The 15171-nt window shown below is 42.1% G+C and overlaps 1 protein-coding gene across 1 annotated transcript; it reads left to right on the top strand.

The window, feature by feature from the left end:
- Positions 1–6421: 6421 nt before the first annotated feature.
- LOC103079459 (zinc finger and SCAN domain-containing protein 23-like) lies at positions 6422–12734 on the top strand. Its single transcript, XM_082930846.1, is given in 4 exon segments — positions 6422–6571; positions 6703–6850; positions 11910–12131; positions 12382–12734. Coding segments are annotated over 4 exon segments (873 nt in total).
- The last annotated feature ends 2437 nt before the right edge of the window (positions 12735–15171 follow it).

Below are 15171 nucleotides of genomic sequence, written 5' to 3'. Positions count from 1 at the left end.
CAGCTTTCCTAATTTCATTTAAAAACCTATTCCTGGGGCTTCTCTGGTGGCACAGTGGTTGAGAGTCCGCCTGCCAATGCAGAGGACACGGGTTCGTACCCCAGTCCGGGAGGATCCCACATGCCGCGGAGTGGCTGGGCCCGTGAGCCATGGCCGCTGAGCCTGCGCGTCCGGAGCCTGTGCTCCGCAGTGGAAGAGACCACAACAGTGAGAGGCCCACGTACCGCAAAAAAGAAAAAAAAACCTATTCCTGACTGATCTCATAAAATAAAAATTATCTTTATTTAAACCTATTTGTATTTTCATCATGTGTAATTTCATAGTCTAACCTCTACTGTACATTTAGTGCTTGCTCTGTAAAGTAAACGTACTCTTTTGTCTTAAAATTACCTTTTCTGACTCCCCTGGATCACCTAAAGCCATTTTGTACCCTCTTTCCTATTCCCTTATAATAGAAGCCACATCATCTACCTGATCTTTCAGACTCACCTAAGCCTTGTTTGTTTGGGTTTTTTCCTTTAGTTCCTGTAGTCTTAAAGGGTCAGAAATGATTCTAAAATATCTCCTAGATCTGTCCTCTTCAGTATTACATCCTCAACTGAAGAAGGGCCCTTCTTCAATTTACCAGTTACCTGGAAGTCCTGCCATTTACAACAATATGGATGGACCTTGAGGGCATTATGCTAAGCGAGGTATATCAGACAGAGAAAGAAAAACACTGCATGATATCATTTATAATTGGAATCTAAAAAAACTGAACTCATAGAAACAGAGTAGAATGGTTGTTACCAGGGGCTGCAGGTAGGGGAACTGGGGAGATGTTTGTCAGAGGGTACAAACTTGTAGTTAGAAGGTTAATAAGTTCTAGGGATCTAATGCACAGCATTGTGATTATAGTTAGCAATACTGTATTGTATACCTGAAAGTTGCTAAGACGCTAGATCTTAAATGTGCTCATCACAAAAAAAGATGAGATAATTATGTGAAGTGATGGAGGTATTAGCTAACATTAAGGTAGTAATCACATTGCAATATATGTGTATCAAATCCAAATGTATGCCTTAAACTCACACAATGTTGTCAATTATATCTGAATTTTTTAAAAAGACAAACACAAAAGTATTTTTTAAATGTCAGTATCTTGAAATGGATTCACTCTGACATGAAACCATGTTTTCCCAAATCCCACTATTCATATGTCATGATTATTAGCTTTTAGATTAATAATAAATAAGTGAAATTTTATTTTATTTATTTATTTTTTGGCTGCACCATGCAGCTTGTGGGATCTTAGTTCTCCTACCAGGGATCAAACCCAGGCCCACTGCAGTGAAAGCGCTGAGTCCTAACCACTGGACTGCCAGGGAATTCCCATAAATGAAATTTTAAATTCATGCTATTCTAAACAATTGGATTTAAAAATGACTCTTCCTTTATTCTTTTCATTTTAAACCAAAATTTCTCAGTCTCAAATGTAACTTCTTATAGACCCAAGTTTTGTTTTGTTTCCTGAAATTTAAAAAAAGTCTTAAAATATTAGAGCTCATCTTTCCCATCTGAAGGCACTGCTCTCCATATTTTTTAAAGAACGAATATTTGGTTGGAAAGACAGCAACTTTTATGTCTTCTGAATGTGAAATTTTTATAATGGCATAATAACAAATGCTCTGCAATACATACCTTAGGAAAAAATTTTGGTTTATATTCTGGAAACACAATTGTAACCTGTTTCTTAAGTGATATTTGTAAGGTTTTTTTTTTTTTTTAATATTTATTTATTTATTTGGATGTGCCGGGTCTTATTTGCGGCCCGCGGGATCTTCATTGTCACATGCGGGATCTTTAGTTGTGGCATGTGGGATCTGGTTCCATGACCAGGGACGGAACTCGGGCCCCCTGCACTGGGAGCACAGAGTCTTAACCACTGGACCACCAGGGAGGTCCCTGTAAGGTTTTAATTATATATTTTATTTTTGTTTATTTCTTTAATATGTCATACTTTTTCTGTTCGTCCATTTTGCTTTGGCAGAGCCAATACTCACCTGTACTACAACGTTCTTAGACCAGCACAGGAATGCATGTATTCAAGATGCCTTCCACATGATACCTTCTTTTATCCTCATAATATCCTTACTCACCACAGTTACAAGGTTTTTTTCTCCAGTATGATTTCTCCTATGCGTGATAAGATTTGAATTCCAGCTGAAAATTTTCCCACATTTATCACCTGTTTGTTTGAAGGCTTCTCCACAGTTGCCTCCCTTGTAAGGTTCCCCACTGAGTCTGCTAGATGGGTAGTGCTAGCTTCAAATATGTGTGACTTATGCAGTCACACAGTGTCTTAGCACTCAGAAGTGTCCTGCTTTCAGAAGGTCAAGAGCTTGGTTTAATGCCCTGTTGTCACAGTCTTGAATTCTTAACTTTATCGTTCAAACTGTGTTTTGTAAGTGAAGTAAAATAGGACAATAGAGCATGTGCCTGAGCAGAGGATATGCCCCCATTCACGTGTAGCATTTGTAATCCCTCATGAGCACAAAATTCCAGTGGACCCACAATTCATGAAGAGTTCAGCAAGATGCAAAGTGAGTATGAAGTGGAGCAGAATAGGCTACCCAAAAATGTGCCACTTTGGAATGTGGATTATTTTGAGTTGAAAACTACCAAGACCCAGCAGACTCAGGAAAACTTTTACCTCTCCCTTAACTACCGGAAATAATTTAGACTGGGGGCCTGTGCTGGAAAACGAGCTATTAACAGAGATAACTTTTTTCATTTAAAAGACGTATCTGCATGGCAGGGCAAACATCTAATTACCAAACATCTGCTCTTCTTATCATCCTGTTAATTACCCTCCTCCCCTTTGAAGTCCCAGACCCCTATCCCATTCATTAGCTCAGGATGGCATGTAAGCCTCTCTTATCTTCAGGGCTCCTAGACATAAAAAATTAAATTTGTTTTTCTTCTGATAATCTGTTTTATGTCAATTTAATTATAAGACCAACCAAAGAACCTAGAAAGGTAGAAAGAAAATTTTTCTTCCCCAACACCTGCTTCCCACTCCACTTACCAACTTAAAAAGCCTACAGAGTAGAAGTGTCCTTTACAAGCTACAGACCATCAGTTGTTAAATTTTTCCAGAAGACTCTATTCTCTACCTGGGGTTCTAATTTTCCTAAAGAAAACTTTTATGGTGTCCGAGCCCTGCAGCAGTCTCATATTTTAATGGTCAATACACACGATAAGCCTGGAAATTGTCATTTTACCTTGAGCAGTGGTGGTCTCTCTCACTGTGGCCACGCTGTAGGGACCCCAGGACAGGTCTTGGTCACACATGCGTGGGGTGCATCCTGTCCCTGGGCTGTGCAAACTTGGGCAGGTCACTTAAGCTTTTTGCGTGTTTCCGGGTTTTAAGTAGAACACATGGCACCGCACCCATCATAGCGTGCCTTAAGCCTCCTCCTTTCCCTTCCTCTCCTTGTGGGTCATTTATGATCCAGACGGAGCGACTGTACTGATGGGAACACTGCGGACACATTCTGGTTGCGCGATGTGCCTGCCTGGTAAATACATTCAGGTTGACGGAGGTCGGGATGGAGTGGGGGATGCTGTCCAGGGAGGCAGGTTGGCAGGGAGGGGAAGAGGACTGGGGGTCGGTGAACTGGAATTAGAGAAGTGATACTCGGAGGGGAAGCGCGCCTAGGAAGGTCCCCGCCCGCTGCCCCGCGCGGGGGAGGGCGGAGGGACTCAACGACGCGGAGCTGGCGCTCGGACCCTCTTTTTAAGATGAGGCGAGTTACAAATCAAAACCCCACAGGCCTAGGCGTCTTGATGTGCAGACCTCGCTGCAGGCACTGGGCGCTCGGCCAAGCCAAACGGCTCGGACCTTCCCGAAGCCGCCGAAAGCGCAGGCGCAGGGCTGGGCCGGGTTCGCGGACGCACTTCCGCCGCCTGCAGGTCTGGGGCTCCGAGCGGCTGGGCAGGGCCTGGGGGCCGCCTTCCCCGGGCGCTGGTAAGACTGGCGGGAAGACGGACCCCCGTCGGGGCCCGAGACCCCCAGGTCGACTGGGCGCGGGTGGGAGGAGCCACCTCCTTGGTCAGTCGGCGCTGGAAGTGACCGCGGAGACCCCTCAGCAGCCGGCCGACCTGGCGGCCGGCGCCCCAGAACGTTTCTAAGACTTGCACTCCTGGGTTACTGGTGCTAACACGAGTAGTTCTATTCTGACCACCCGTTTGTCCAACGTGGCAGCCTACTCCTGGAAGCCTTTTGTGGTCTGCCAGGTCCTTGTGGCTTGAAGGACACCGACAGCCGACACCTCCTGAGCCTTGGGCTCGTGGTTGGTCGCAATGATGTGCCAGTGCGGTAAATGATAATGGGGTTTGTAGTCTAGCCGGTTAACTCACTATATTGTCTTACTCTTTCGAAGATCCAAACCAGTGGAAGACATGTATAAGCGGCTCCATGTCCTTTATCTTGAATGATTCCTAAAACAATCTTTCTCCAAGCCCAGTCTAGAATCCCCTAAATTAACCTTTAGGGCCGGGAAGGTGAAGGTGTTTTGGAAAGTTGCCCATTGAGTAACAGATGCCAGGCACAGAGAAGGCACTAGAGGGCCTCCTTGCATCGTCCTATATTCTGTGCCCGGCAACCTAGAAGTGTACCTGAGCTCGAGGCGTGATCCCTGGAGCCAGCACCTGGATGACCAATTCACAGTGGTAACTGCATCCCTCTAACCGAGGTCTTACTAAGTGCCAGGCACTGAGTTTAATTGATTCTCAAAATAACCCTATGTAATAAGGTCTGCCGTTTAGTTAATCGCACTGTAACATTATTTTCCTGGTTTTGTAATTGTGCTGTGGTTATGTAAGATGTTAACTAGGGGAAGCTGGGTGAAGGTTATAGGGATTGTTCTGTACCTTTTTTCTGGCAATTTTCTATAAGTTTAAAATTATTTCAAAATAAGACGTTTAAAAACCTCTACGATATTTTTACAGAGGGGAAAACAGAAGTTTAGAGATGTTAAGCCACCACACATAAGAAAAGAGGATTCAAGCCCAGGTCTTTTGGAATCCACAGCCTGTGCCCTTAACCACTGCCTGCCATGCTAATTAGTTGGTAATCCACATTTCTGCAAACCCATAGGCCCTGCTTAAGTCTGTTGCTACATGGAAAACTGAAACCACCTACCCCCACACAGCCTACTACCTACACTAACATAATTTGACTGTTCAACTGTCTTCCCTAAATGTAACTCCACTATTCCACTTCTTTAGCAATATACCTTTACTATTCCAGGAAATTCTTGCCATAGAAAGTAAAAGTTGCCGATAATTATATTTGTTTCAAGAACTTGCCCCTCAATCCATTTATGTGAACATCAAACTCTTCAACTTTCAATAGATAGGATCTAGACATTTTGTAACCGTCAACTCAAATTCCGCACCTTGCTGTGCCCATCAATCCTAAACTACTGTATCATGATCCTTGCCCAATCCTTATCCTGCTTTGAAAGATCTGCCTTAAGCCCCCAAAACCTCATAAATATCCTGACTTTGCCTTCTTCCCTGGGAGACACTACTAAGACTCTGTCAAGTAGTACTCTCTAAGAATAAACTTGGGCTGGCCTTATCAACTGATTGGTGTTATTTGGAGGAAGCAAGCATCCAACAATATTCCCAGTATTGTCAAAAATGCAGTCTCCTCACAAACTTCCCTTCTACTTGGAAAAAGGTTTGAATTGCCTTAAACTTTTTTTTTTAATTTTCTTTATTGAAGTCTCTTTAATTTGGGATTGAGCCACATTTTTCTTCTAAAACAGAAAGATTAGACTTAATGTGTGAGCTCAAATATTGAATCAGCCTGCATATACATATCTTTTTAACTATGGTTTCTGTAACGTTAGGAGTGTGCCCTAAAGGATAACACGTATCAGCAATCCTCCTCTTGGCCCATTGGAGTGGGAATAGCTACTATTTTCCTTCCAGATGTTCCTGAAGAGCCAAAAGGGCTCTTTGAAGTAACTAATAAAAAAGGGCCTGCTGGGCTTCCCTGGTGGCGCAGTGGTTGAGGGTCCGCCTGCCAATGCGGGGGACACGGGTTCGTGCCCCCGTCCGGGAGGATCCCACATGCCACGGAGCGGCTGGGCCCGTGAGCCATGGCCGCTGAGCCTGCGCGTCCGGAGCCTGTGCTCCGCAACGGGAGAGGCCACAACAGTGAGAGGCCCACGTACCGCAAAAAAAAAAAGGACCTGCTGTGGGTCAGAGATCTGGCACAAAAGGGAGCAGCCAAAACAACCAGGAGTTATTCTGCCAGCGCTTCCAACATTTCTGCTACAAGGAGACTCCTGGGCCCCATGAGGCCTTGAGCCAGCTCTCAGTGTTCCGCTGTGAGTGGTTAAGGCCTGAGATACACACCAAGGAGCAGATGTTGGACTTGCTGGTGCTGGAGCAGTTCCTGACCATCCTGCCTGAGGAGCTCCAGGACTGGGTACAGGAGCCTCAACCAGAGAGTGGGGAGGAGGCGGTAGCTATGCTGGAAGGTCTGGAGAGGGAGCTGGATGAATCAGGCCAACAAGTAGGAAAGGGCCCTATGCTCAGCGGAGGGATAGTTGGGAGTGAGCTTCCAAGCTGGTCCTTTGTGGGGTCTCTGGGTATCATTTACTCTGTTGGCCCTTCAGATGCCTAAATGAGCTTGCTTGTCCTCAGGTTTCAACCCAGGCCTGTGCACAGGAAGGGCTTTTTGAGACATCGGTACCTCTGGATCCAGCTAAGAAAGCAACATATCTCCAGCCTCAACCCATGGAGATCCAGCTTAAGGGTGAATCTCAGGACGCTCTACACCAACAGGATTGTGGTTAGTATTGACACTTAGGTCATATGGCTCGCCTGGAGACCTTAGAATCATTCATCATTCAGCAGATGTATATTGAGTACTTATTATATGCCAGGCACTGTGCAAGGCACTAGGTGTAATAAACAAAGTGGACATGATCTTTGTTTTCATGGAGCTTATAATAATCTGACAACAGAGGCATTAAACAAACAACCACACAAATAAATATGCCATGATAGATTGTACATGGGGGGAGAGGGATGACAGAGAAGGTCTCTGAGGAAATAACATGGTAACTGAATCCTAAAAGTAGAGTAGGAATTAACCAAGTGAATAATAGAGGGGAAAGCATTCCAGGCCAAAAGAGCATGTGCAAAAACAAGTGTGAAAGAAATTGGTGGGTTTGAAAGATGGCCAGTGTGACTGGAACGTGGAGAGACAGGCAGAGTAGCAGAGAGAAGATGGTCAGGAACCAGAAAATGGGGGCTTTGTGGGTCCTGTTAAGAAGTCAGTAAATCTTTACCTTTCACTGTGTGTAAGCCTAGCTCTGGGTTCTCTGAGGATCCCTGCCCTAAAGGGGTTGAGTATCCATAAAAAGATAGCTGTTGATTTGAGACAGTGAATGATTATGTGCCAAATTGGAGATCAGGTTCTTAGGAGAAGAAATCTACTTCTTCAGGCCCTGGTGGTAGCAGAATGGCTGGGATTTGAACTGGGTCATAAAAAAAAATGGGTAGCATTTCACTGGGCAGAGAACATCAGGAAGGCTGTTGCTCATACTTCCTCCTCTTCTAGCTCTCTCTGTCCTGCTACCCTGTTCTTCAGTTCTTCAGTGGAGATTTCTAGTTATTTAGCCCATTTTTTTCCTCCTGGTGCTTCTTTCCTTTCCTGTCCTATCAGACCCATGACATATTTGGGTTTTGCTAATATGTTCAACATTCTCCCAGCCACCCTCACTGCACTGCCACACACATCACCACCCTGTTGGATTCATAAAACACCACCTGTGACCATACCTTCTCCACTTGCCTGCCAGACCAACTCAGAGCTATTCTTCAAGACTCACCTCAGCTGTCGCCTCCTTCAGGAAGCCTTTCTTGATACTTTCCTACATGTTTGAGTTATGTGATACCTCTTGTGCATACCTCTGTCACAGCAGTTAGCATACTGTATTTCTACTTCACTTGTCTGAAGCTCCTTCCATTGATTACAGTTGGTCATTCTTAGGAACCAGTTTCTTTTTTAAATGTGAAATGGACATTTTCTTTAATAGTAAGATGTTAGTTAAGTTTTCTGACATGTTTTATCAATTTCTGAGGCACCATTCTTGTATGCCAGCACCTTTCCTCTGGATTCACTCTTGTTGAAGTTCATCCTTTAATAATCATTTTATTGAGTCATTTGTTGAGACGTGGATGGATCTAGAGACTGTCATACAGAGTGAAGTAAGTCAGAAAGAGAAAAACAAATATTGTATATTAACGCATGTATGTGGAACTTAGAAAAATGGTACAGATGAACCTGTTTGCAGGGCAAAAATAGAGACGCAGATGTAGAGAACAAACGTATGGACACCAAGGGAGGAAAGCCGTGATGGGGTGTGTGTGTGTGATGAATTGGGAGATTGGGATTGACATGTATACACTGATGTGTATAAAATGGATGACTAATAAGAACCTACTGCATAAAAAATAAAATAAAATAAAATTCAAAAATTAAAATAATTTTAGCAAGATTCTTTGGGTAGTAGGCTTAGTCTTTGCATGTCGGAAAATACCCTTATTTTGCCCTCCCTCCTTTTTAATCGTGGTTTAGCTAGTGTAAAATTCTAATTGACAATTTTTCTTCCTCAGCATTTTGAAGATACTACTTCACTGTCTTCTAGCTTCTATTTGCTATTAAAAGGTTACTATCAGTCTTACTGCCTTTTAAATTTTTTAGAGATTCCATCTTTATCCATTAGTGGCTTTTAGATTTACTCTTAACCTTTATGATCTGAATTTTCATTAAAAAGTGTGTCCTGATAGGGTTTTATTTTTGTTTGTCCTGCTTCATCTGAAAATGCTCTTTTGCTCTAAGATCTCATGTTTTTCTTCAATTCTCGGAAAATTCTCAGCTACTAATTCTTTAAATTGTGCTGCTTTTAAAATTCCTTATATTATTTTCTTCTGGAGCTCCCAGAATACACTGATTAGAACCTACTTATCAATCTATTCATTTAGCCACTTTTTCACATATTTTATGTCTTTGTCTCTCTGTGGTACATCCAAGTGGATTCCTCTTCTGTTATCTTTGGGTTTATTCTGTCTCTAGTTTATCCACTTCTAAAATTTCTATTAAGTTTTTATACCACATATCTTTGTTTCATTTTTGCTTATTTTATTTCATAATTCCATGCTTATTTGCCATGGATGGTATGTCATCATTTAGCTCTTTTAGGTGTCTTTATTCTACTAATTTTTCAGGATTTTTGATGAAAATAACTTCATCTGGATTGAATTCATGTTCCAATTGACTTTGTGAACCATCTTTCTTAGTGTTCCATTCATTCTGAAATTTTCATATCTAGGCTCACTTTGAGTTCTTTCTGATCTGTTTAACATCGTCTGCTTCCATGTTTAGCTATTCTGTTTTTACTGTTACCTGGCTCCCTGGAAGCAGGTTTTAGGGCTCCTGTTTCATGTCATACACAAATATCACCAGTGTAGTCACAGGCTTCCAGGTGGCTTGACATGGTTCTTGGTCAGAGTTGTATCTTTCTCTGTATGTGTCTGTGTGCTTGTATATGTGTGTACCTGCGTGTCCCACCCAGCCTCTGGCATCAAGCAGTGAGCTGATGCTACTCCCTCCTTTCAGGAAGTACTTTTAGGTCCCCATTTTCCTCTGGGACTAAGACTTCAGTCACTCTCTGGGGCCCAGCAGACCCACAGCTTCAACTGTAGCCACCATTGTGTATTTTTGTTTCCATTCTGGTCCGCAGAGATGTTTATCTTACTTTTTAGCACAGATGGGTTTTTAGATTTATTTTCATTTTTTAATCAGTGTATTTAGAGCTGAAGTGTGAACTCATGGCGCCATCCTGCCTAGAAGTATACCATTTTCCCTAGCCTTTTTAAAATTTATTTATTTATTTATTTTAGGCTGTCTTGGGTCTTCGTTTCTGTGCGAGGGCTTTCTCCAGTTGCGGAGAGCGGGGGCCACTCTTCATCGCGGTGCGCGGGACTCACTGTTGCAGCCTCTCTTGTTGAGGAGCACAAGCTCCAGACGTGCAGGCTCAGTGGTTGTGGCTCACGGGCCTAGTTGCTCCGCGGCATGTGAGATCTTCCCTGATCAGGGCTCGAACCTGTGTCCCCTGCATTAGCAGGCAGATTCTCAACCACTGTGCCACCAGGGAAGCCCCCAACCTTTTTAAAAAGTTAGAAATTGAGTTTCTATGCTGTACTTTTTTATATTAATCCATAAATTTTTTTCTCATGCTGATACGGATTTTAGTTCTATTATATGTGCAATGCTGTTTTGTAACCCATCTGCAGTAGCCATTTTTTATTTGCTAATGCCTCTAAAAGACTATGTTCTTGCATAAATGCATCTCTTTGTGTAATTTGCCTTTAAATTCTACACAGATATATCTAAGGTAACTGTAACATAAATTAAAGTTTTAAAGCACCTAAATACTTTAAGATAACCTTATATAAACCACTAACAATGAGGGTTTTTTACCATAGTGTCAAGCTGGTTTGGTGAGGAAATTATTGCAGGTTCCTGTCCTAAAAGGAAACCCCGAGGAAAGGCTTCTCTCACTCTTGGCAACATTCTTTCTCAGCTCTGCCTTATCTCTGGGTTTCTGCCCTTCACAGAATGGGAGCTCCAGGACCCAGAAGTGGCTGTCACTTTTCTCAGGCAGACTGCCAGTGAGCTTCTTCCCTCATCCACACTCTCAGAGATCTGGAATGTGCTGTTTGACCATGGCTCCTTCTCACCCCTCATCCCAGAGTCTCTTTAGGCAACGCATTTTGGCACAGTCAGCCCAGTGCTTCTGCTTAGAGTTAGGTCTGACTTGTCCTACATCCTAGATCTTCAACTGGCTCCATAGTAGTCTTTCCCTTTTTTCTCCCATTTAGTATCTTTTATAACACAAAGCAAACCACTTTTCCCTGCATTATTTCTACATGGTTATAAATTCTACCCTTTACTCTGGGTCCTAAAAATGTGATTACTTCAGGGAGAACATAGCTTGAATGGGACAATCTCACTTTTTTTCAGAAACTGTTGATCATTGAGGAAGTGGCCACATCTCCCACCCTGGAAGAGTGGGGAGTGTCGGGACTCTGCTCAAAGGAACCTCTGTAGGAAAGAAAGAAAGAGGAATTATGGAATCATGCTTTCCTTGGATGAGGTCAGATGGGAGTCTAGGGTCTGCTAAAGAACCTTCTCTGTGCTAGTACTGGTTTCCTGGGAAATCTCGAATGACCCACAGAATGTAGCTTCAGGTTTGACAGATTTCCAGTGTTCTTTGCAAGAAGAGTAGTAATGTCTCTGGGAGGTAAAGCAATTTCTGTCAGTCCCCACATAAGAACATCCTCTTTTACCCCATGTGTCTAGACTCTAATCTCTTTGTTTACAAATGTTTACAAATGTGATACTTCTCTGTGGCTGATCCCAGAGGCCTTCAGAGCAACCTGCATAGAACTCTTTCATGACTCCAACTTGGTACCTGCCACTGTCAGCTTCCTCTTTCGTTTTGTTCCTCCCACAGTTTCTGTTCTTTCATCCCTCTCTACTCAACTTTTGGCCTTCCTGGTGAACCCATTCTTATCTTATGTCTTCTTCTGTTGTTTATGATGCTTGTTCATTGGACCATTCTTAATCCTCCCTGTTGTTTCTCCACTCTTTTCTTGAATCACCCCCTCCCAGTCCAGCCACTGTTAGTCCTCTCTTCCTTTGCCATCTCCCAATTTCCTCCTCAAATGCTGTAAAACCATTTTGTTGGTATACTGAAGCTGTGTACTTCTAGTATAAGTGTTTCATTTTATTTCCTGTATATTTCAGTGACATTTGAATACTGTATTTTTTATTTCAGATGATGTGATACGAATTGAGAAAGAAGAATTGGTTCAAAAGCAGGAGCTTACTGTAGATATGGAATCCCAAGAAAAGTTATCAGACCAAATCAATGGAGAGGCTCTTGAATGTGGAGAAACCCAAGAACATGAAGGATGGACAGAAAGATATCAGAGAAACACTTCAAATGACAGAAGATATAAATGTGATGAATGTGGAAAAAGATTCACTCAAAACTCAAGCCTCATTAGACATAAAAGAATCCACGCTGAAGAGAGACCCTGTTCATGTAATGTATGTGGCAAAACTTTCATTCAGAGCTCACAACTTACTGACCATCAGAGAATACATAGCCAATTAAAACTGTATCAGTGTGATGAGTGTAGAAAAGCCTTTTATTACAGTTTACACCTTGTTCAGCATCAAAGGACCCACACTGGAGAAAAACCGTTCCAATGTAATGAGTGTGAAAGCTTTTCATTACAGCTCAGGCCTTATTCAACACCAAAGGACCCACACAGGAGCGAAACCATACCAGTGTAATGACTGCGGGAAAGCTTTCTCTCTGAGCTCACATCTGATACAACATCAGAGAGTCCATACTGGAGAGAAGCCATACCAGTGTAGTGAGTGTGGGAAAAGCTTCAGTCAGAGTTCAGGCCTCTTCCATCACCAGAGAATCCACAGTGGGGAGAAACCATATGAATGTGATGAGTGTGGAAAGGCTTTCAGTCATAGTTCAGCTCTTGCTGGACACCAGTGAATACACAGTGAAGAGAGGCCCTATGAGTGTGATGTGTGTGGGAAAGCTTTCAGCTATAGCTCACATCTTCTGGGACACTGAAGAATCCACACTGGAGAGAAGGCCTATGAATGAGATGTGTGTGGAAAAGCTTTCCGGCAGAGCTCACACTTCATTGTACATCAGCGAATCCACACTGGAGAGAAGCCCTGGCGATGTCAAGAGTGATGTAGAATTTTCCGTCTATGCTCATTCCTGTGGGACATCAGTAAAGCACAGCTAGATGTAGGGAACTCTGTGATCACTATTGCAATTTCAGCTGTCATTTGAAAATACTTATAGAGGCTGAAATAGGCAGACACCTGACAGCTTACCAAGCAAGACATTGTGATGTTCTGCCACTAAGCACATCATGTGATGAGCTGGGACTTTGGAAGGGCTCATTCCATATTCTCAAACTTTTCTTCTCTGAAGCAAGTGGTTCAGGCAATCTAAATGGTCTATTAGACAAATAACAAGATTTTAGAGATTACTACTGTTTCTTTTCCCTTTCCCTTTTTATTCTCCCATTTTCTTTGGAGTTGCAATAATAATCTTGTCTAAAGTGTGAATTTAGAATTAACATCTGATCTGCATTTTTTTTAAAAACCATGAATTTTTGGTTAGCTTGATAAAATACATTAACCAATCAATTACATACACTAAAACATTGTGCAATACAAAAGCCATTTTGTAATATTGGAATGAACTATGATTTGCACGGGTAGGATGGGTTAGTGGCAGTAGAGCAAGAAGATTTACCATGCAATTTCCCAGTGACCTTTCACATCTTAAACCAGAGAGGGCAAACAGGCCAATGGGCTGTAGTTGGCCTGCACATGCATTTTTCTCACAAAGTTTTTTTGTTTTTTTGGTGATGTAAAATTATTGCAACTACTTAAGTTCACATAAAGTCTGACTTTCCAGATTCTCTTACAAAAATGCATGATGTGGTAACCCTGGGCACCACATTCCCATGTGGGAACAACTGGCTGGAGCTGATTATCACTGTTGTCTAGTTGGACATGGTCCCCACTGCCACACAGATTCCTACTGTCTTATATCTCCCCCTTACTTCATTTTGTCTGTGTGAACCCTGCCCCTGCCCTAAGGGTTTCTCAGAGAGGCTTCAGGGCTCTAGGTCTCTCACCACTGAAACAGCTTCATTTTAATTAGTTTTAAATATTGGCATCTAAATAAGACTTCTCTGAAGAAAGTGTTTTCTGCTAGCAACAGTTTGAAGATTTAGATTAAATAATAAATTCTAAAATGTAACTTTTGAGCACCTGAAGGTAGAGGAAAGCCACTTTAAAATTTTCTTTAGATAGAATTTATAGGTAATCTGTTGAAAGCTATTATAATAGCTTCTAACCAAATTCTTAGAGACCAGTTAATCAGGTGAGATGAAAAACATAAAAACACATGAAGGGAGTCAACATTAAGTGAAAAATTGAAAAAACGCAAGGCCAAAAGCAGAGACCATTTGGGAAAGAGAACCGTTGAAATGTGAAACATTCAGTAATAGGAGCAGTTGTGGGAAAGCAGTGGGATGAGGCCTTAATGGGAGAGTAGGCAGAAGTGAAAAGAAAAAGCAGCTAAGAAATGGAAAGATGGGGATAAACTCTACAAGAGGAGGAAAGCGAAGAGAAGTTAGGGAGAAAAGGGAAAGACCAGAGATACCAGAAAAACAAACTTCAAACAGGAAATGGAAGCAAAAGTAGTGAAAACATAATAAATGAAAAAGCAACCTTTAAAGAAACATGAAGGGGAGGTTGAGGGTTTGCAGAGGCCAGACCCCATGTTTTGATCGTTAACCTCCCAGTGACTTCAAAGTAATAATCAATCCTTTATTTCTATGCCATGTAGGCCAAATCCCTCATATGAAAGATCCTAACCCAAACCTGAGTTCACTACTCTATGTACCACTCAGGATCCTGGTCCTGCATGGGTCTCAGTGTTGAGACACAGGACCACCCTCTTTACCACTCTAAGCCCCAACTTGTTGAACTCTGCTCAGCCTGAACTCTACCTTCTTAGCAAAACCAAACAAGCAGAAGGATTCTCCTGAGGAGCAATAATATATTCTTGGCCTCTCTCTGCGAGGCATGTGGCTTGCCTGTTCCACTAAAGAGGAAAAAGCATGATGCTGTGAGATAGTAATATCCATTATAAATTAAATAATGATATATGCAAAAGGAAAAGCCCTTTGCAAAGTATAACAGTAATAGCTACCGTCTGTTGAACCCCTGTGTCCCACACACTATACCAAGCACCTTATTATCAATATATATCTCATGTAAACTTTCCATCTCTTCTATAAGCACTATTTATTATATCTCAATGTCTACATATAATTTATTCTTTTGAAAAGCTTGTAATAAAATGAAAAGTTTTTATTACATTAAAATGTTAAATAGCCTGTTAAAGTGTTTTTAGAATAAAATCACAGAACTATGTAAAACAGATTAAAAATATCAAAAATTGGAAGGGAATGACAACA

The sequence above is a fragment of the Lipotes vexillifer genome, unplaced genomic scaffold (assembly GCF_000442215.2).
Source record: "Lipotes vexillifer unplaced genomic scaffold, Lipotes_vexillifer_v1.1 scaffold657, whole genome shotgun sequence".
Classification (NCBI taxonomy): Eukaryota; Metazoa; Chordata; class Mammalia; order Artiodactyla; family Lipotidae; genus Lipotes; species Lipotes vexillifer.
The sequence above is the reverse complement of the archived record's forward strand: the minus strand, read 5'-3'. Positions and strand labels throughout refer to the sequence as shown.